Source organism: Montipora capricornis, chromosome 12, assembly GCF_036669925.1.
Source record: "Montipora capricornis isolate CH-2021 chromosome 12, ASM3666992v2, whole genome shotgun sequence".
NCBI classification, from domain to species: domain Eukaryota; kingdom Metazoa; phylum Cnidaria; class Anthozoa; order Scleractinia; family Acroporidae; genus Montipora; species Montipora capricornis.
The window spans coordinates 19,396,663-19,420,207 of NC_090894.1; the positions used below are offsets into that span (position 1 = coordinate 19,396,663).

Here is a 23,545-nt window from a genome sequence, read left to right on the forward strand (position 1 = left end):
AACTAAGGTGATCTACAAGCAAGATCTCAGAGATAGTCGACTACACGATTTCGGAAACTGGATTACGAGACAGGAGTTGTCTGAAACTCTGAGTCTTCCAAGTCTTCCGTCTAGTGACGAGGAGTAACTGCTAGTAACATCTAATAACGGCTGGTGATGATGTAGACTAACGCCTAGTGACAAGTAGTAACTGCTAGTAACGTGTAATAACGGGTAGTGATGCGCAGCAACGTTTAGTGACGAGTGGTAACAGCTAGTAACGTGTAATAACGGCTGGTGATGCACAGTAACGTTTATAGTGACGAGTAGCAACTGCTGGTAACGTATGATAACGTGTAGTGATGTGAAGTTACGTCTAGTGACCGAATAGTAACTGCCAGTAATGTATGGTAACGTCTACTGACGAGTAGTAATGGGTATTAACGTGGAATAACGGCAAGCAATGTGCAGTCACGTGTAATGACGAGTAGTAACGACTAGTAACGTAGAATAACGGGTGGTGATGTGTAGTAACGGACATCGACGTTAGACTATATAAAGTAACTAGAATTGTAGTGTTGGCAGATGACGTTGAGTACTGGACACGGAATTACAACCACGCCCGCAAAGCGTCTTGGGAATTAATGTTTTGAAAAGATTACCGAAAATATCACTGAAAGCAGTGTAACTTATTTTCCCTAAATACAAGTAGTTTCGTGAAGTTTAAATCCTCAATAGCTTGAAAGATAGGTTTAGAGGACAAAGACAAAGGAAAGTGGCCTGATATCTTAATATCTTTCACATTCATTGCAACTTATTTCTATTGTTTTTGTCTTCTCTGCCTCGCTATCAAGCTGAATATTAAGACTTCGAAAATGACGTATTTACGCCCATAAATGAGCTTGGTAACCAGGCAGTCCAGATAGTGGCCTTTTCAAACATTTGTCTCCGTATATGGGAAAGAAAAAGGATTTTCTTGGTCACCGGTCCCAAAGTTGTTAAGTATATCCTAAGGAAGCTGTGTGCAAAGTTTAGTGTTTTTGTCCACTCGGTATAGATCCGGTCAAAATTTTGCACTTGGCCACGGCCCGGTTGTTCGAAAGTCGATTAACTTAATCCGGGATTAGCGTAAACTTTTGTTTCATGTTTTCACCTTCTTGGTGAAAGTTTCTTTTGCCTATTTTTGATTTTCAAGATTGACTTCTTCTAATGTAAAGTTTCTCCGAATATCAGCGTTGAACTGCATGTGGGAGTAGAGAAATAAACTCCTTGATCTGGAACAGGCCTGAATCTGGGATGGATCAACTGGGGCCTGGCGATTTGCTGAAGAGAGAACCCTGGATCCAAGTTGAAACGGAAGTGGAAATGACGTCAGTTTCTTTTTCCTCTATTCTCCGCCATGATGGTTTTCTGAATTAATATTTTTCTTGGTAGATTCAAAAGGAATTTTATCAGTTTTTGTGACTCTTGGAGATCAAGGAAGCATAGCCGATGTCTGGCATAAAAAATACATGAACGACGAGGACGCAGATGAGACTACAAGACTAATGTCTGACGAATTACCTTCTCGAGGTCACGAAGAAGACGAGGCTTCCAGAGACCAACGTCATCGCAGACCAGCTGAAAATGAAGGAAATATTTACAAGGTAGGACCTCTACAAACAGCTCGAATTTAGCTTTATGGATGTAAATAATATCATTTACAGTCATTTCTTTCATCTTTAGGTAGGTTTACGCGTTGAACATTTACATATTCATGCTCATCATTCAATATTTGGTGAGCTTATTTAACCATTTAATTTAAAGCTGAAATTTGTTAAACTTAAAACCGCAACCTGGCAGTTTCGTTTAATTTTCCTTCATTCTGGGAGGAATGGTGAAAAATCTACGATAAATGTAAGCTGCGGATACCCGGCCACTGTTAATTGTTTTCTTGAAGTAGCATTGTGCGAAGAACGAGGCATTTCTATTCATTTGCAAATTAGTCCGATAAGTAGCCTTGGCAGTCTGCCTAGTAGGCGTTTAAGGACGGTACCTACTAATTAAAGATATTTTTGCCCCGTTGTGTGATTATGCAGGCAATGTAGATCTTAACAAGTGTTATTGAAATCCAAAAAACTGGGGGTAACCAACGCATTTTTCAAGGATAATAATTCATGAATAATATTTGTAAAAAGCTTTAGAATACAAAGCAATGTATGGCGTTATTGAAGCTTAATTATCTCTCAAAAATGCATGGTTACCCCCAATTTTCTTTTTGGATGCCAAGAGTACTTACTAAGATCTACTTTCTCCGGATAGTTTTAAACCGCGCAAAAATATCCCTGTAATAGTGAGCATCGGCGATAGGAAATGCGAGTATCTGGAGATGCGCAGAACGTAAGCGCAAGAACAATGGCATTGTGTATATGTTCTGCGCATCTCCAGACACTCGGATTTCCTATTGGAACACCATACATTGCTTTGTATTTTAAAAGCTTTTTGCTAATATTGTTGATTAATTATCTTTGAAAACTTCGTGGTTACCCCCAATTTTCTTTTTGGATTTTAATAACACTTGTTGAGATCTGCTTTTCCTGCACATTCAGTAAACCGCGCAAAAGTAGGCACCGTCCTTAAAGGGAGGGGGCAGGGAGAGAATTCGGGAAGAAGACTGGGCAGAGAAAAAAAGGGAATGCCTGCTCTAAAGACCTGGATTTTTTCATTTCTGCGGCTGCTGGTGGCTGCAAATTCCTGAATGGTTAGTCAGACAATAGGACGGGTTTGTGACGCAACAAATTGACACAACATGAAAACAAAAATCAAACTGGCAGCTGAAGTGGAGGTGCTTTCAAAAGCTTTAGCAGACTTAAACATCATTGCCAATCGTGAAATCACTCTAAAACCAGAGCAAAGATTTGCTATAAGAGCTCTGCTAGATGGTAAAGATGTTTTAGCGGTGTTACCTACAGGATGGCAAAAGCCTCATATACCAAATGTTTGTTGGCGCCAAGGACCATGAAATGAATGGCAAAGCAACCATTCTTATAAGCGCTTTTCATTTTTTCTTTGGTGAGTATTAGAGGACATGAAATTAATAGGATATTCTGCGGTCGGTAGCAGCAATAAAATGGTCTCAGAAATTCGCTAAAATAACTTAAAAGTGATCTATGCATCGGCTGAGAAAGTCATGGAGAAGACCAGAGAAATCCTGGTCAACACCAAATATATCTTTATTATGTGTTACATTGTGATTATCTAAGTATTTTAGGTGTGCTTATATAAGGTGTCTCAAGGGGTTAGTAGGCTATTTAAGGTTTACCACCATCCATCTCACACTGTGGACTTTTTTTCAGCCCCCTTCACGGACTGTTGATTTCAGTCTGCAGTTGAAAAATTCTGATCACATGATAACATTTTTTGTGGCTCTGCGGTTTTGAAAATACCGACCAGGTGGCGCTAGTCCTTCGTTCTTCCCACGGCTAAGAAAAGAAAAAAACCTGAAGAAAAGTTTCCACCTGCTTCTTATTTTCTCGGACAAGGCTTTTCCTGGGTTACCCGTAATAGCTTTGGCCGGTTTTACTCGCCGTCAACATCATTTCACATTTTTCTCTTTGGGGAGAGCAACAGAAAATAGCGTCATGAGATCAGTATTTTCGAAACCGCAGAGCCACAAAAAATATTATCACATGATCAGAATTTTTTAACCGCAGACTGAAATCAACGGCTCGTGAAGTGGGCTGAAAAAAGCCCTTGTCCACGGACGTCTGAGATCAACAGTAACATATGCGAAGATTTTCTCATGCTAACTCAAACTGCTACGAATATTTCACTCCTTGTCCATAAATTCCAGCGTGAAGTCAGTCATGCAGAAAAGCGCACGCTTAATTCTGATTGGTCATTGAAATGACAGCTGCATGAATGAAATTAGGATGCGGATATTAAAAAGAGGGGGCTTTTAGAGCAGGGGTTCTTTCCCAAATCCCGCTCCTAACCCTTTCGCCTGTTACGCAGGCTACCTTGGCAGCACAACATTGCATTGACCATTTCTATTGAAGGACGGTGCCTACTATTGTTATTGTGCATATGTTCTGCGCATCTCGAGAAACTCGGATTTCCAATGGGTGGCCCAATCGGTCACTTTTGAATGTGAGTAATGGCAGACTGTGAAATCCAAAACTTACACTCAAAGTAAATGGCCTTTGCATAAACATCAAAGCTCAAAATTTTGCCAGTCAGGTGTGAAAACAAATGCACTTTAAAAATCTTAAGAAAAAATTTAAAAAGGAAGTAGCAATTTTTTTTATCACAGGGGCACTTTAATTAAGGACGTTCGCGCCCATTGCTACTGCGCATCTTTTCGCACATGTCACGCACACGTCATGCATCGTGGACCACGCAGGTAAACATGATGCTAAAGGCGCAAAAATTTTCCACAAGAATGGAACATGAAAGTATGTGGCATCATGGGATAGCTGTGGACCCAGGTCTTGTCGGAAGTGTCACGCAATGGCGTGACAGTGCGAATAGACAATCGCTTTGAGAACTTCGCAGCGATTTTACTCTCTTGAATGCTCGGTGACCCCCATTTTTCTTTCCGTAGATCACTTTCTTTCTTGATTTTGTCCATTTTAACAAAAAACAAAAAAAATCTGTACGTGAGAAGTTACAAATATTTGGCCTTTTTTGCTCTCGTGCGACCGAAGTTTTCTTTCTTTGACTAATATGTATCGTTTTTCAAGGTCTATTTCACCTCAGAAAAAGACATCAGTTGCAAAGGTTAATTTAGTTATATTAGTTATGTTGAACTGAGTACGTTTACCTGATCTAAATTTCACTCATGTAGCTTTTTTATTGCTGACAGTTGTAAGCTAAGATCGTCTTAAAGTAACGCAATCTTCTAAAAATGCACCTCATGATCTCGAAAACGAGCACGGTGACCCCCCATTTTTTTTGCCTTTTTGGCAAAAGTAGATCATTAACTTTCTGTGTGGCAAGTTTAAAAAAAATCTGTACGTGGGAACGTTTTGGGCGCGAACGTCGTTAAGTAGTGCTTTTACATGTTTTGATAGGATGACAGGGAGGAGGAATTTGATTTAGATGATGATGAAAGGACAAGTCGAGGTCTTGAGAGGCAAGCAAGACAGCCAAGAGTTAGAGATGTGTCACCACACGATAGTGAAATGGACGAAGAAGAGATACTTAGATATGGAGCCAAGAGTGTTATGATGCTGATAGTCCCTGTGTCTACTTGCATGCTGGTTGTTGTAGCAACAATAGCATCAGTAACGTATTACACCCGCAATGAGGGAAGGTACCTGTAAGTATACTCGCATTAAAACTTGCTGTGTTGAAAAATCGAGATGATGATGATGATGATAATAGTAATAATTGCTGTGACCCACCAGGCGATTAGCAACTCTAATCTTAGTTTGTACTGATTGACATGTTTAGTTCCATCAAACAAACCAAGGCACCGAGATAAATGCAAAATTTGTCAGTGTGATTTGAAAGTTAAATTTGTAATGGCAGCTTTTCAGTCTGTTAAGACTGGTTGTGTTTCTTCCGAGAAAAGAAAAGATAGTGGCGGACAAAAACTGGAATATGGCATTAACCCGTGGTCACCTTACACAGTTAAACATCTTAAGCTGTTAGGAGATGTCCAGCGTAGGGCAACCAAGTTCATTTTTAGCTACCCGCAAGGCCTGTCTTACATGTATACTAGAACTGAACTTACTACGCTTGGAACGCCGCAGAGAGATTTCAGGCTTGCTACTACTGTATTTTTCAAATCAAGAAGTGGTCTTATAATTACAAATATCTATGACTATCTGTGCACCTCTGATCCTTGTTATAAAACTTGTGTAACTATGATCCAAACAACTATAATACACCATGTATAAGTTTCAAACACATTTACAGGTCTGGACTACTTTAGAAAATCATTTTTTAATAGGACTGCAGGACTCTGGAATACTCTTCCATCCAATATGAAATGTATAATCTTGCTCTTAACATTTAAATCCAAATTAAATAACCTATATTAGTAACCTGTACAGTATTTTATAACTCAAATTGACTTGCTTTTTTGTAGACATAATTTATTCTAGCCTATTTATTGTGTCATACGTTTTTATACGTCTTACTGTATAAAGAGTTAGGTCTCAATTGGAATTTTTCTTTTGTTTTAACTGTGTAATGTAGATTAATAGTTGTTTGTATTTGTTGAACTGTGGTGAATTAAGTAAACTAATCTTAACTGATTTTTTATACCCTTTGACATTTCCTGTTGTCTTGCTTCCTCGAAAAAAAGACGTTTTAGTTTAATATTGACCTTCAATTTGAGACTCAATTTATATTATAAGCTGGTTATATTATTTGTTTCTGTTCATGCAAATATCGCATCTTTATTATTATCATCATTTTGCAACATTAATATCATTGTTTTTTTTTTCTTGTAGTGTGTACACTCCATTTCATGAAGAAGGTGACATTACAAAAGCACAAAAGGCTGGAGAAGCCATTGCAAATGCTTTTATAGTCATTGGTGTAGTCTTGGTGTTGACGGTTATCTTAGTGCTGCTCTACAAGTTTAGATGCTATTGTGTGAGTACTTGGTGTCTTAGATTAAAGTTCTGGTAAAAGACGACAGTTGGAGTTTTACCTGCCCTCTTTCACAAGAAGAGACAGATCGCAGATACTGCTACTATAAGTAGTTTTGCTAACATTCTTAACTCCTTTTATTTTTATTTTTATTGTACAATAGTAAAGGTATGGGTAAGATAATCTATTATTTTTTGTAATCCATGGAACCTTAAGTTGGCTATTGGGTCTTTGTGAACATTGTGTGAGTTTGTCACAATTTTGAGCAAAGTTTGTCAAAAAAGTTTTGTTCAATATTGATCTGAGATTTATTATTTTCATCCAAGAGGACAATGAACTGCAGATGGTACTACAAAGACAGCATTGTCTGCAAATGGGTTTTGTCAAGGCTTGAAACTCCCATGTGATACTGGTACATGTACTCACTTGTAGTACCTTTGCCCCACCAAAGGAGCCGCCAGTGATTCAGTAGTCTGTTTAAGTCGCCATGCTGTAAAGTTCATTTTAATATTATACACATGGAAAGTACAGCTGTATGCCATATACTACTTTGTTGTTGTTATCATTGATATATTGCAGGTTATATCTGGGTGGCTGGTGTTATCTTCACTTATGCTACTCTTCTTCTTTGGGTACATTTACTTCCAGTAAGTATGTCACTGTACAGTTCAATTATGCTGAGTGGCAAGTTATGTCTGCAGTTATTAAATGAAAAGTAACCTTGATTAAGGCCTTCTGATATTACACGATGGTGCGATTTCACACAATTGACCTCAAATCGCATCCGATCGCACAATTCACGAAAAATCGCATAATTCTCAAAAGAACACACAAAATTCATAAAATAAAACATAAATCAACAAGTTTCTTAGGAGTTCCTGCATAAATACACCATTTTTAAGATGATTTACCATGGAAAATGGCTAAAAAGGCTTTTTTTACCTTCAATTTCGTAAATATTTGAAGTTCAAGGCGTTATTTTGCATGTGGGGGGCCTGGTACGAGTCTCATTCTTAAAGAGTCACCAATTGGTGCAACGCAAAGATGCCCTTTGTCTGTTCAGAAATATGATACTGCACAAAAAAACAAAGTGTAAGAAGCTGTGTCCTTTCAACTTTTAACGTGGTGCACCAATAGTGCAGAAGACCTCATTTTTTTACTTGTCCCAACTAATGTCGATCAAGATTCATAATTACTGTTCCCTTATGTCAAAATCTCTTTAGGGCATTAAAAACATGTTTTTTTTATCCTGAAACCTTGAAAAACAAGCTTAAAATCACATAATTTACAATATTTATCACATAATTGGCCTTTCTAATCCCATAATCTGCCCTGCAAATTCCGCACAATTTGCATTTTTTCATCGCACCCTATCAGAAGGCCTGTAGAATTAATTGGACTTCAGACTTGGTGCTTGTGGGAAAATATTTTACCACTGCGATCTCCACCACCAAGTATTCAATAAAATTGTTTGCTCATGGTTGGTCCAACATACAAAATCTTTTAAAGCAACTACAGTGTACATGTATCTAGCACACAATTGGGAGCCAAACCATTTGTATACTTTAATGGCAACATAGTTTTTCAGTAAGTGATTAATTAATGGGGACATAGCTTTTCAGTGAGTGATTAATGGGGACATAGTTTTTCAGTGAGTGATTAACCTATTGACTCCCAGGGGTTCCCCATTAATGAGTAAAATGCTAAGTCTGGCTGGTTTAGGCCGGTTTGGGCGCCAAAAGGGTTAATCAGTAAAGTAAAGTTTTGGCTCATCACCTACAGTGTATAGAAAGTAAAAGATACTGTATATTTTTTCTTTTGGGGTGTCAGGGTGGCTTAGTGGTTATCTATCGGGCCCCCCACCACTGCAAGCCGGGGTTCAACTCTGGGTTCAGCTCGCATGGGCTGAGTTTCTATGGGTGCTCTGGTTTTCCTCCCTCATCAAAATCGACTCACAGCTAATTACCATCTGGCTGTGGTGCTGTGCTATGAAATCAAACATGGACTGTATAGCAGCTGCCATAGGCCCCTTCATATGGTTTAAGCCTGATCTCATGAGCTGTGCCCTTTCGCAATTCAGTCCCCAAAACTGCAAGAAAAGGGTTATTAGCACTGCAAGTTATTATTAAACCCTTAATTTAATTAATTAACTTAAGTACAGCAAACATGCTTTTTAGTGTGCACCTTCAAACTTGTATTGCCGCACAAGTTGATAATGATTGTAGTCATTTGAGTCATGAAAGAAAATATTTTTTTATATTGTATAAAATGCAGTGCTTACTTTTCTAAAAATTTCTTGGTGGTTTTATTGCACATTAAATGTTATAAAAAAGGTTGTTTTTTTTCTCTACAGTGAGGTTCTCAAGGTGTACAATGTTCCCATGGATTACTTCACATTATCATTGATTATTTGGAACTTTGGAGTTGTAGGAATGATTTGCATACACTGGAAAGGGCCCCTCAGACTACAGCAAGCTTATCTTATATTAGTTAGTGCTTTAATGGTAGGTATACATGTAGTTATCTTAGCAATGTTTCACTGAGTAGCAACCAACATGTACCAGGTACAATATGTTATCACTAAAACTTTCAAAATGGCATCACAATTAAAACAATAAAATAAGTAATTCTCAAAGTTACAAATTCTCAAAGTTACAAATCAGGGCATCTCATCTTTTTTCTGATGAAAATAGCAATATTGATATCAGAGCTATATATGTTTTATTATTATTATTTTAAGGTTTATTATTATTTCATTTAATAAAAAAATTAATGTTAATGAACTGATCTCTCTTCTCTCTTAGGCTCTGGTATTTATCAAGTTTTTACCAGATTGGACAACATGGGCAATATTAGCAGCTATTTCACTTTACGGTGAGTGTAGAGTGAGTGAAGTAGTTTGCTGAGAAGTTTGTGGGAGATTTCTGAGATAAGGTTTTATTCCTAAAAACTTGCAGGCACCTGAGTTCTCAGCAGCCGCTATGAAATCGAAATGTGATGTTCTCCTAACGGATAAAAGCGACACTTACTCAAGTTTAAATTTGTTCATTTAAGTCCCTGAGAGGTCCAACCATATGCAACTCTAATATCCTAATTGCTGTTTGAATGTTCGTGTTTCTTGTAGATTTGTGTGCTGTTCTCTGCCCAAAGGGACCCTTGAAGATCCTTGTACAAACTGCTCAAGAGAGAGATGAACCATTATTTCCATCTTTGATTTACTCCTGTGAGTGAACTTTAGTTTTTCAGCTATGTAAATTTGCTGTCTTATAGTGATGTACATGTACATCAATATTAAACAAACAACTATTTATGTACACTCGCTCGTTCAACTATTCAATCATGAAATAAGTAAATTAAGGGAGTTAAGGCTAGTACCTGTATTAACCATAGGGGCTGATCACTGTGGCGCCAATAGCTGAAAATAACCACAGAAATCAGCGTCTTGTTTTGAGAGGAAAATCAATGCTGTCACTTATTTTTGAGCCTGATTATTAAAAAAATATTTTTTACCTTGGTTTAAGCACCAGAACATCTGTGAGGCTTGTTATGGTGAAGTTCCTGTAAAGGGACAATGCCCTCATGGTCACTAAGTCCTATCAATTATTATTATTTTGGGGACCTTAGCTATACACCGTGTACAATTAATTATTGTGGAAACATTAAATGGCCCCTTCAAGAACACATGCATGACATGATTCCTGGATCTTTGCATGCATGTGACTCTCCTTAAGCCTAAGAACTTATGTACGAGAAGTTGCAATCGACAAGTGAAATGCTGTGAGTAGATACTGGGCAAACAGAGAAGTAATGGTGTTGGATTCAATAACGACCATCATGGCCATGGAAAGTCTTTAATGCCCCAGACCAACTGCATTGGTGGTAAATGGAGTGGAAATTTCCAAGGTCACTAACTGGAACTACTCAATTAGTCCAATTTAAGACTTTAGAAACAACAGATGCAACTTCATCAAAAAATTATTATGAATGAAAATTAATTACCTTTGCCAAAATTTGGTAACAATGGCATTGCAGATAGAAACATTGGTCTTTGTGTGTAGGATAAAACTACTAGTAACAGTAAATCTAAAGTAGGTACAACAAAACAACAGTGGATATAATTTCAAGAGCATCAAGGTAAAGTCAATCTCCTTTGGCAAGAATCAGATCTACAGTGAAGATAGTCCAGTATTTAATCAGCAAACTCTGAGCGCATCACAATGCTGAAAAACTCATAAATTCACATTGCCTTCCCAGTGAAATGTCACTGAATTGTCTGTGACGTGGGTGAATGCTTCCAGCATCATATATATTTGAATTTTGCAATACTAAGTCAAATTCTTCCATGCGGTCACACCAACAGCACATGCATCGGAATCATTACATGACCGCTGGACATTCATAGTCCGTGTGCAAAATCCTAGTGACTAACAGAATCGATATCAAGCTGCCAACATTGTCGGTAACCCCGGGGTGCCATCTTTTAGTGTGCTTCTCACCGAATTACTTTTTTCCTGGGGCTTGGTAAGAGGGTCACTTTATGATGCCTATACCAAGTAGCGTGAATTTCATATGACCTTATTGGACAACCCTCCAAGAACAATCCATGTGACAACCCCGGAGGACTTACAAACTCTCGACTTCCTACATGTATAATTTTCTTTCAGTCAGTACTGTTATAATACTTTTGTTTGCAGCAAGAATGCTGGTTTGTTTCTTGTCCAGCTGCATATAAATCAAAAGGCATCTTTCCTAAACCAGAAAAGAGCCCTTTTGCAATCAATGTATCATCAATCATTCAATCAATGTATTAATTAGTGGATAGTTGCTCACAGAATTGCTTCTTGTTCAGCTACAATGATGTGGTCTATTGGCATGGCTGACAGAGATAATTCTCAAGATTCAAGAGAAGCTGGTGTATCTGGTGGCCAAGTCAATCCCCAGACAGATGACCCTGATTTGTTAGAGTCTACTGAGGGTGCTGGACCAACTAACGAGGATGCAGAAAATGCCATAAGGGCTTTGGGAAATCGTGAGGGAGAACAAAACGCAGAAAATGGAGCCCAAGGGGATGTCGAGGAGGAAGAAAGTAAGGAACTTATTCTCTTGTTGAATCCACAGGAGACAAATAATTATTATTGCAAGATTGTAGCTTTTAAGCCATATTCATCCAGGGGCTGTAAGTTGAAGGGTCTGTTTGGTGGCCTCTTGGATACCGTAAGGTGACCCAGTGCTGTCAACAGTTACTGACGGCCAACGAAAAGCATCGGCTTCTTCACCCATAAACGTGTGCAACTTTTTTCCCTAAACTGAAATATTAGAGACAGATTCTTTCAAACCTGGAATTGACCCATTCACTCCTCCACTGCCCTAGGACACCCCCAGTTGACAAATAAAATTATTAGAGTAAAATCTGTCAAATCTCACTCCCAGGACTGAGAAGTCCATGTTTTAATACTCATTTGGACAGTAACAACTTTTAAGTTGTCTTTGGGAGGGAGCATTCTTTTAAAAATGGCATGCTCCCAGACACCCTTAAAGAAAGGGGCTGTTATGCCCCCCTTGTTGATACAATATTATTGGTTACTCCACTTGAACCACCGGCCAACTTCAAATTTTATCACAACCCCTGATGACCTCCTAGAATACAATCATTAATAATGATATAAATCCCTGAGGAAGGATCTACATGTAACTACAGTACATGCGTGCATATTTGAAATCACAATTTCATTTCATCAGCTCTGCTTGATTTCGCTGCCCAAACTTTCAAATGTTAAATTGGCCAGTATGTTGAATGTTATTATGACAACATTTTGCTTTGTTTTATATCAACAGAGGGAGTAAAGCTTGGTCTTGGAGACTTCATATTTTACAGTGTTTTGGTTGGAAAAGCTTCCTCATACAAGGACTGGAACACTACGATTGCTTGCTTTGTTGCCATTCTGATTGTAAGTGTTGATTGTCACCCTTTTCCAAGACAAATTTTTGGATCTTAGTGTAAAGCACTTGGCATAAAAAAGACACCCCAATAATTTTTTTAGGCAATAATCTATTCATTGGTTTCTGAGGGCGCTGAGAATAATAAAAATAATTTATTACAGCGGCTTTTGAAATCTATTTTTTGTTTGCAGTTTGCATACGAATCAATGTGCCAGAGTGACTTTCAATAAATATTTTTCATCAGTTATACTTTTAAAATTTTTCAGTACTGAAGTTTTAGTTGCCTTCTGGCTGCACCTGTTGATTGAAATGCAATGTTTTCAGAAGTAAACTTTTTTCTTTTTTATTGGTAGCCTTGCGTGCATGGCAGTCGCCTTTGATTTGCAAGGTTTGAGTCCAATCTGGAATAGTTATTCCACAGAAAATGGACCATCAGTGAGGGCCTTGTAGCAAGAATATACCGTAAACACCCGCAGATAAGCTGCAACTTTTTCCCAAAACTCGTCGTTAGAAATCAGGGGTGCGGCTTATCTGCGGGAACATTTGAAAAAGGCTGCTTCCAGTGTGCAGTTTTCCATCTTTGTGTCTGATTTAATGCGTGGTTACTAAGATATGAACGTTTCGCTTACGCTCTTGTTGTAATGCAAAAATATACGGAAAAACTGTGTTGAATGAAGAAATTCCTGTCAACAAATACCAGAAAAAAAGCAATCATGTCAAAGTTGGTAGAAACAATGTTCATTATATTAATTAAAGTGCTGAAATTGTGTATTTTCCGTTTCAATGTTAGCAGTGAGTTTAGGTTAGACGAACAGTCGATGAAGAAGACTTCTAAAAGACTTGACTTTTGATTTCTTTCAAAACAATGTTATTTCCAAAGTTCAGGGTGCGGCTTATCTGCGGGTGTTTATTGTATCAGAAAAAATCATTGTTACTCATTGACAATTCGTATTGTTTTCAGGGCTTGTGTTTAACCCTTCTTTTGTTGGCCATTTACAAGAAGGCTCTTCCTGCCTTGCCAATATCCATTACATTTGGACTTATTTTCAACTTTGCCACTACGGAGCTTGTCAAGCCATTCATGGACAGTCTTTCCAGCCAACAAGCATTTATTTGATCAAAAACAACAACAACAACACTGTAATATCATTGTTCCTTTTTTATTAAAATTGTGGAAATAGAATGTTGTTATATAAAATAAACACTTAAAGTTCAGATAGCCATTCTTTCATGTACACACACTTGCTTGGAGATATTGGTCCCCCATCACGACACCTGTCAGATACCTGAGTCAAACAGACACATTCACAACGTCAGAACACCCACGAATATATCATACGTCGTAGTTACATGGGAATAGACTAATTAATTTCAGGACTGAAATAGCTAAGAATCACTATTATCTTTAAGTAATGGTCCGGCTAAGAAGCAGGCAGCCCAGCGGCAAAAGTACTTAGAAGCTGCTGCTCCAATCGAGGCATCTGATTGGCTAATATCGGAAAATGTCGAAAAAAGATGAGAAAAAAATGAAAAAAAAGCCTTTTTTGGATTTCTTCTTCCCCATGCCCTTGATCTCTGTCTCTCGGCCAAATTTGGGCATTGTTCTATGCGCCATTCGCCAATCGGCAAATGGCGCATAGAATCTTGACGATATTTACAAACATAGTTTTTGAAGGCATAATGATTTGTTCTACGAAACAGAATCTAATTTTTTAGACGGCAAGTCGATTACATTTTTCATTGAAATTCAAATTTCGCGCTTTTAGCTGCTTACACCAATGGGAACAGCCGAACTTAATTTGATTAAAAATGTTGGCACATTTTAACTAACCGACGCTATTGCCGCGGGCTATTGTTTTTCTGCCTGCTTCTTAGCCGGACCATTACTTAAAAGCTAAAAAGGCTTAAGGAATGTCCAGCCTGGTTGCAGAATGACAAATTGTATGCTTTTTAAATTACATGTAGTTAATATGCCACAGCGGCCCAACTTATCACTTAAATGTGATTAGTTTTAATTTTCCCTCCCAAAAACTTTTCACTTACTACTACAGGGGGGGGGGCAGGTATACTGTTACTGGGGACTGGGGGTAAGATGGGCACTATACATTTGAATTACGATTGCAAGATATCACATCCTGCTTGTTGTGACATGGCCAAATTAAGAGGAAGGTTAGCCCACAGGCTCAAGAGCTATATGGTGCCTAGACTCACCGGACAGACCCCACATGGTGTGCTCATAAGTCCAGTAGAAGGCATCAAAGGGACTAATGCTCTAAAGAGTTTCTTCTGTTCTGTTGATGTTGACCTGCTTGAACTGCTGTCAGCTACAAGAGTAATTTCCGCTTTGCCATCAAATACCAAAGTATTCAAAATGGTTTCTATATCACCTTCAGACAGCTGAACCTGAAATGAAAATTGAATAGGCCAAGTTCGATATATCAATATGGTCAAATTTAACTGTTAACTGTCACTGTTCTTATCCCATTAATTAATTCCCCCGGGAAATCCCAATACATCTCACATGTCATTCTGATTCAACTATTTTGTATGCAAATTATACAGAATAACATTCTGTAATTAAGATACAGAACACAAATTAACCCACTTTATTATATACTCAGGGCAATATCGCATTTCTGACTGGTCAATGACTAATGCACAAAATTAATAGCTAAGGATATACAAGGCTGCTGTGTCAAAACTTAATAGCCTGAGTCATTCGCAATATTTTATGGTCATTTGCGATATTTTGAGTTTCTCAAATTGAACTCAACTACGGCTCATGCAATTATGAGAACTTTCAAACAATAAAATTTAATCATGAAATGCACTCCCATTCATATGCTTTACAATACTATCACACATTGCGATAAATGGCACTATTAAAAACTGAACTACGGATATCAGATTTCCAGCATTTTAATAGACTTACTGGCCATACCAAATATGGTCAAGAAACGCGTCGTGCAATAAAGCAAGCTGAAACCTTTTTGCAGCTCACAGAAAAATTGGCTGACAAAAGCCGTTTTGGACCGGAATTGACCGAGGCAGAAATAGATGCCTCGGCCGACAATACTACATCCAGGAAGACCAAAGAAGAGTTGTTGATCCTGGAGTTTTTAATGAAACATTCTACCTGGGCTTGCTGGATATCAAATGATTATAACCAACTTGGCGCTATGCACCTCATTGGTTATCTATCACTTCATATCCAGCGTGCCCTCATAGATTATCAGACATTCATTGCATCCTAGTCATTTCCTCCCATGATAGCTTTCCTGTACATGTGGTATTGTTATATACCTAGACTTTCACTCAACAAAACAAGCACTGTGATTGCTTGGTTCTTGGTCACATGCCTCTGATCAAATTCAAATGTATCCAGACCAGTATACAATTCCACAGTTGTTGCCCACTCCAGATGTTTTGCTGCAATTGTTGAAGGAAAAGTCTAAATATATAACAAAGCACTTACAGTATAGTCCCTCTGGAAACTAGTTAGTTTTGTTTTCCCTTGAGTCCTGGAGTTTCCCTCAACTTCATCTCGAGAAAACATCAGGACTCTTGGGAAAACAAAACTAACTGTTTCCCTCAGGACCATACATTAAGTGCATATTGATCATTAAGGGCTGCTTATAACCTCTCACATCACATGTCCGTTCACATTTTATACGCAAAATAATGCCATTGTCCAATCTGAAGCTTTCCATTGTGAATGGATTATAATTTAACCAATACAGACCCTCTGCTCTAATTTTATAAAGCAAAAGAAGAAAACCCTTGTTTAAACACAGTACCTTGCTAATTCCCAGTTCAGAGATATACTTGCACACATCTTGACAGGATGAGTATGATGCATTCCTTTTAGCCAAAGGATCTACATTCATCCTTTCAGCTAGTGCTGCCTGCAAGGAGCACAATAGTAGTAGTGAGTTTTAGGCAAGGACATCTCCAGCATCCACTAAAACATTGCTTCATGATATAACTTTGCATTATCTCAAGTTCTCCCAGCTCCTTCGCATTGTATGAAATGGACAAAGATTGGTACGAACAGTCTTGAATTTGAAGATAGGGTTTGAGTATAAATGATTTGGAGTAACTGCTGATTACCCTTCCACCTTTGGTGGTATTCAGCAGAGTTCTTTGAAGAAAAATCCTGAATACAATAGATGTTATCCCACTGACTCCTGGGGGTTCCCCATTGACGAGTAAAATCGTCTGGTGTTAGACAGAGTAAAATACTAAGCCTGGCCGGTTCAGACCAGTTTGGGTGTCAAAGGGTTAAAAACTCTTTTCCTACTAAGAGTGACAGATTTTACTCTGACAAATGCCAGGCTATTTTACCGTCAATAGGGAACTCCATAAGGGAAAAAGGTTTGATCCAATTATACAATAATAAATTATTCTTTTGTGCCCTTACATTGTAACCTCTCTAACCCTTATGTCTAAGCACCAGTAACATTTGAACATGATGCAAACAATACATTTGAATCAGATCAACTAACTCAGTGATTTCAAGTACATGTTGTAGGTGGGGTACCTACTGGGAAGCTAGAGATGTCAACCTTCCAGGTAAATTCTAGTGGGTCGTTATGCAAATCTGTTTAGTCTATCCCTTGAAATATTAGTTGAGGTGTTCAGCTGTTGGGTTTCTGTAATATTACTTTTTTCCAGCATATACCTTTTGTTCAAGATACTTGTAACACTGCTGATTTAGTACTTCTACAAACTCAGATTCAAAGTCTTGATCACTGTACCAAGCTCCTCCAGTCACTGATACATCGGGCTCCAGGTTAAACAACATATAAACCTTCTTCCTGGAGGCCTGAAATGCATACATAAAGTGATGTCATGCATACATAATGATTAGTTCACTCCTGAAATAGGATTTAAACGGAGGTGAGAGCACTTGCCTTATACCTACATGCCAGGCTTCTTTTCCTGGATCTAGCGTTTATATTAATTGCATTAGTATAATTACATAGATGATTAATGAAAATTCTCTGCAGTGATTGGTTTGCACTTGAGGTGATACTTCAGCGATAATCACCTAAGCAGTTGACTTGACGAGGTGACAGACGGAGAAATTATTGCTTTAAAGAAAATACATATTTTTCAAATAATTAACTAATATGTATGTATACTAAAACAATAATAAATTCACTTCACCTTGGTGAATAATTGTTAATTAATACATAAATAATTCTCTAATAAAATAATAATTAACACTAATTAATTTTATTCATTTTCAACTGGCATAATGTGTGGAGCGAGTTTGTAGGTTCTCTGCCATGCTCTGAGAGGTTTTTCTCCAGATTCTTGGGTTTACCTCTTGCTCTTATCAAAACTCTAACATTTAACCCATTGATCCTTGAGAGTGGCACTAGATTTTACTCTGTCTAACGCCAGACAATTTTACTCTTCAATGGTGGGTGTCCTAGAGCGTTTGAGGTGTGAATGGGCTAAATTTGAGATGTAGTCTCCTTTATAAATGGAGCACTTGTCGAGCTAAGCTTGATCCTGGCTTGCAGCATAGCTGATGTGTGATGATTTTGAGTTGTACAAAGTACTTACAGCTACTGATTTGACAGCTTTGATGAGCTTCTTGCTTTCTAAGTTCTTTAAAATTTTATTGACTTGGGTCATCTGAATATTGCTTTTGAATCTTATGTCCCTGATCCATATACCTGCAACACAAAAGTCAAATTCATGTTATTTTTCTATTAGCCTGCACCTAAAACACCAAACATTCATTAGCAAATTTTTCAGCGTGACTAGTTTTTTTCAACAGGGCAAGGTGAAATACAGAAGGACTCCTGGAGGGGGGTGGGGAGAGGAGTCTCTTCTTAAAGGGGTGGGGATACTAGTCATCTGGCTCAGGGGTGTAAATTTCAGATAATGCTTAGAGTGTTCTGGGCAAAAACGCCATCATATGTAGCCGCGAAGGTCTAATTTAGGGTTGCATGCGACAAAATGTAAAATATACATTTAATATGTTTTAAATATGGTCTCTTTTAGGGGTCAACCCGCCCCTTGAAATGCAAATTTCCCCCCCCCCCCCCCCCTCTTCCCACCTCTAGCTCAATGATCCCTTAAGCATTATTGCCACCCTACACCAGACCATGGCAACAAGAATTCCATGCTCTACAAACAGTGCTTGGGTTCTTGATGTCCACAGAATTTTATGAACGAGGGTTGTGAGAAAAGGAAAAAAAAAAGCACCGTTTATGAAAAAAAGAAAAAAATGAAACAGACCTTTCCACTTTATCCTGTGAAATTATTACACTAATATTCTGGGCCCGGTTGTTCGAAAGGCGATTAACTTAATCCAGGATTAGCGTAAACTTTTGTTTTATGTTTTCAACTTTTTGATGAAAGTTTCTTTTCCTTATTTCTGTTTTCCAAGATTAACTTATTCTAATGTAAAGTTTTGCCGGATATCAGCATTGAAAAGCATTTGGGAGGAGAGAAATAAACTCCTTGGTTAATTTTTAACCTGGGATTAGTGTTAATCAGCTTTTGAACAACCGGGCCCTGAAATGATTTTAGCCTCTTGAATCTATTTATACAAATTATTTCCTGAATATGAACGATGATTATTTTTTATTCAAAATTTTAAATGCTACTTAATTATTTTATTTAGGTAACATGATAACTTTTACCTTTATTTCCTGCTTCTTCTATTATTTGATAAACCAGTTTTTCTTGTAAATCAAATCCCTTTGTTTTTCTATCAAAGGAAACATGCAAGAGTGTAACCAAAATATGATGTAGAGATTGATTAGTACATGTAAATTTCTAAAAAAGATTGTCATAGTAAGTCTAGCCTGCATATTGTTACCCTTCCATCCCTGAACCGGCCATAGTTAGTATTTTACTGTCTAACACCAGACAATTTTATTTGTCAATGGCGAACCCCTGGTATGTTGTCCTGGTCTGTAGGGTTCAGGGTCTGTCATGGAGGACCAGTAAATGTTCTCACCAAGACTAAATAAATTGCACTCTTTCTACGCTCAGCATCAACCTGAGCCAAAGTTTCACACCATTTACAGACCACTACTTCCCTGCCAAAGGAGGAGTTGATTTCCAAACTTGAAGTTTACCATTAGTCATTTTTAAAAGGGTCATTGAGATACATGTTACAGAACTAGGCAAATTATGGCATTGGAAACAATGACTGCTGGGAATCTATAGTCTCTTGGTTATGATAATAATGACAATGAAACCTCAGTGCACAGCAAGCCTTCCTGTTTAAAAAAAACACTTAAGGCTGTGCTGGGAAGAAAGGTTAGTTGCCATCCTCGTTTTTGTTCATGTCCAGTTTCCACACAGCCAGAATTTTGTGTTCGCATACGCACCACCCGGGTCTACCTCAACACAAACCAGAAGCATAAGTAATTCCTTCGTGTCTAGAACTCACACGGCTGCTTGAGCATCTTTGTATCGGTATAAAAGCTGAGTACCGCTCTTCAGAAGTTCGATTCTACCCTGCAGAAAAGGATGCATTTTCTTGGTTAATGACTAACGCTTACGACTCTTCTTGCAGTGATCATAATATGTTGCACAATCTTCAGACACCCATGGGTTTCTTTCTTCGGTACCTACAGTAGGTATTTGGAGCTTTTTGAAAAACCAGTACAATGAAAAATCTGTATTACAACTGTTTCCTAGTAATGACTAAAGTAATCAAATAATAAGGTGTGGCATTTAACTAATCTTTTACGACTACAAGTGAACTTTAGGGGAGAAAGTTAAGTGGGCATGGGGGGGGGGGGGGGGAACTGGGGGGCGTCTGCAACTCCTGCATTAGCTCTCTCACCCTCCCAAGGTGTGCAAAAAGTAAACTCGTCAATTCAGCCGGAAACCTTTTAAAAATTCTAGTGCGAGAGAATTCACAAAAAAGGGAAAATAATTTATATTTCAAGGTTGGAAGGTAAGAAATGCGTTGTAAGGGCAAGATTCAAGACTAATTGCGCTTTACACACCATTGAGAGAAGTCTGTTTATAGCAGTGACTCTTTGTTGCGGAGGTATATTTGGCAAGTCCTGTGATATCAGCTGATCTGTTATCCCCTTTGGATTTTCTTTGCAAAGCTGAACCACTCTTTCTTCCAAATCAACGGCATCTACGGCCTCTTGCTTTATCACAACATCAGCGACGGCCATTTTGAAACCGGACTGCGGGACCGTGCTCTGAACTTAGTAACCTGACAACCTTGTGGTGAGGGATTCCAACATGGCGGCTGACACCCTAACGTCGGGAATCGGGACAAACTTCTGTATCGAGGCAGCTGGTGTGAAAGAGCGGGAAAACTGCGCGGGAACCTGTCTCACTGCCGAGCAGAGGACGAAGATGGGCGCTGTATCTGTCTTCTTCTCTACTTTTCGTTCAAAAACGTCGTCAACTCTACTTTCCTACGCTGATTTTTATTATCAAAACTGCAAGCAGATTGTTTAATTTTCGGAGACGTTTCTGAAGTGTTCAAAAGGCTTACGCCGCTTTTATTTTGAAAGGAAATTATCTCCGTTTACTTCGACATTCACTGACCTCAAGTCGATGCTTGGAAAAGAAATTACGTGGTAAGATTACACTGAGTACGGCAAACTCCTTATTACAGTGTTACTTTAACACAAAACAAAAGTAATTATCGATGAAAATAAAACGTTTGCCAATTCGGCGAGCGGAAAATTCAGCCAAAATTTGACTTTGGAATCGACGTCAGTTCCACCTGATTTTGTGTCAAATTTTTATCTCTGTCAACTTTTCACTGGCACGTTTGTTGTGGGGGATGGAAATAGGAAATGAGGAAAATGTTGTGGTGTCAGGGTGGAGTAAGGTAAATAAGAGGAATAGGAGTAACTCTCCAGCTAAGACTCTGTCACAGAAACCAAAGTGAAAGTTACGAGACTTTGGAAATCAAACATTTTACACAGTTGTACATGAAAGGTACTAAAATGAATGCACAAGTTAGCTACAATCAATATGTCAGATCATGGATAAAACTGACAGTCCAACACAATCTATGAAGTTTTAATTGGTAGAGTTTCTCTAAGTTTTAACCAACTGACACCTCAGACGCCCTAGGACACCCCCAGCTGCCGGGCCGGGCCCAGTTGACGAGTAAAATTTTCTGGCATTAGACAGAGTAAAATCTGTTAAGTCTTACTGCCAGGGATCAATGGGTTAATCACATAATTGTGATTTTTGCCTTCTGAGCTGCAACATAGCTGTGAATTGTGAGTGTGACCAGTTCGTCTGGTTGCTGTTCTTACTTCTGAAATAATTGAATTGCATTTTGACATTTTTAAAAACGTTTCTATTAATGCAGCATTAGAAATTCCCTTAAGGTATTCTAGCTTTCCCCATTGTTTGATCAAGTTCCGGACCTGTAAATCTTGGAGGGTTTAATTTAAGGTTTAGGATGCATAGTAAGTTCAAAAGTAGCTGGAATCAACTCCGTTGGTTCGGTGAAAGTAGTTCTAAACTTAGACATGTTAGGGTCCCTGGTAACATATAATACAACCTTATTTCTTTGTTATGATAAAAATTAAGGTGACATGTTTTACACTTCATACATCAACTTGTCAGGGAAAGGCTTTGAGGAAATAATAAAGGACATTCTATTAAGAAGATCCTCAAAGTCTTTTTCATAGGGGCTTTAAGGAAATAATAAAGGGTATTCTATTAAGAAGATCCTCAAAGTCTTTTTCATAGGTAAACTACATGTACTTCATATGTTATTTCCTTATTATGAATTATTAATGTGACATTCTGCACCAACAACTTGTCAGGGAAAGGCTTTAAGGACAAATAAAGGATATTGAGAGATTCCTAAAAGCCTTTTTCACTGATAAATCTGTACTCATGTTGCGGTGATAGTAATCTAACATACTCCAATTACAATAAATGGCTGCAGCGTCAAAGAGGCATTTGCACGCAGCCAATCTTTGTGTCAGTGTCAATTATTATCACAGAAAGTTTCAATCGAGTGTCATAAAACCAAAACCACAGTAATTACTTTGGCCAATCAAAAAGGACGGAGACAATCCGGTAACCCAATCAAAACTCGAAGTAATTACACGTAGCCGACACAAAGCGCGTGAAAATGAATTGAATTTATGAGCTTAACCCATTCACTTCTCAGGCGCCCCATAACACGACCAGTTGACGTGTGAAAATTGTCCGGCATTAGACAGTAAAAGCTGTCAGGTCTCACTCCCAGGAGTCCATGGGTTAACTTGAACTGGTTTCCTGAGAAAATACATATTAAACACAAGATTGCACTGCCACCTGGAAAGCTACCCTGTTTATAGATCCACTTTGCCATGCTTTTCTGCCAAAACCTGTCACTACAGAACGAAATGAGAAAGTAACTGCCTTCCACGATAATTATTACTGCTGGCCTTGAAATTTCCTTGAAGACTATATGACCAATTTTTTGTGGAAAGATCTTCAAATTATTCGAATTTTAGAGTCTACAAGAGAAGGTGTTGACTTTATTATTTTGGCTCGTTGAGATCATCTGAGCCTAAACCCAGTGTAGACACTTTCTAAGGGCTTGGGACCCAGGAAAAAGTGCTGTTAAGGTAAGCACAGGGAATTTTGACAAATCACTAGTTGTGGCTAAACAAAAAGAGGAGATTAAAACTAGTTCGTTGCCTTATGGTACCGCTCCCCTGTCCAAACAAAGAATCAGTATATAACATCATTTTCTGCTGCCTCGTTTGACTTATATATACCTCCATCTCAGACTCCTCAGCGGGATGCCTGTGGCCACGTTTAAACTGAGCTGAATATGGAAATTGGCCGCCACATGCTTTTTAGTAAAATTGAGCACTCTCGGCCAGAGTTTCTAATCTCTCGTAGTGCTGTTAGGTTGTCGCCCACAATTTATAAGAACTTTATTTGCGTCGGCAAATTTCCCTGTAAAATGGCTACAAAGGCAACTGGAGAACAATGCCAAAGGTTTATAATGAGCTTTCCATACAAGAATATTTTTATCAGCAAAATGGTGGGTATCCTTTTGTCCTACCAGTTCAGTTGA

The 23,545-nt window shown here is 38.3% G+C and overlaps 2 protein-coding genes across 2 annotated transcripts; one reads left to right on the forward strand and one right to left on the reverse strand.

Moving 5' to 3' along the window:
• The first annotated feature begins 1,298 nt into the window (after positions 1-1,298).
• Positions 1,299-13,713, forward strand: LOC138027339 (presenilin-1-like). Its single transcript, XM_068874918.1, has 10 exons — positions 1,299-1,625; positions 5,031-5,278; positions 6,420-6,564; positions 7,141-7,208; positions 8,915-9,065; positions 9,366-9,435; positions 9,686-9,784; positions 11,411-11,647; positions 12,397-12,509; positions 13,463-13,713. Exons 1-10 carry the CDS (start codon positions 1,491-1,493, stop codon positions 13,616-13,618), a joined length of 1,422 nt encoding a protein of 473 aa, XP_068731019.1. The 5' UTR covers positions 1,299-1,490; the 3' UTR covers positions 13,619-13,713.
• Positions 13,645-20,706, reverse strand: LOC138027341 (DNA-directed RNA polymerase III subunit RPC6-like). The gene is made up of 8 exons (XM_068874921.1): positions 20,487-20,706; positions 19,922-19,989; positions 19,164-19,231; positions 18,076-18,188; positions 17,183-17,326; positions 16,299-16,406; positions 14,713-14,904; positions 13,645-13,787 (listed from the first exon to the last, which is right to left on the reverse strand). Exons 1-8 carry the CDS (start codon positions 20,664-20,666, stop codon positions 13,707-13,709), a joined length of 954 nt encoding a protein of 317 aa, XP_068731022.1. The 5' UTR covers positions 20,667-20,706; the 3' UTR covers positions 13,645-13,706.
• Positions 20,707-23,545: the final 2,839 nt, after the last annotated feature.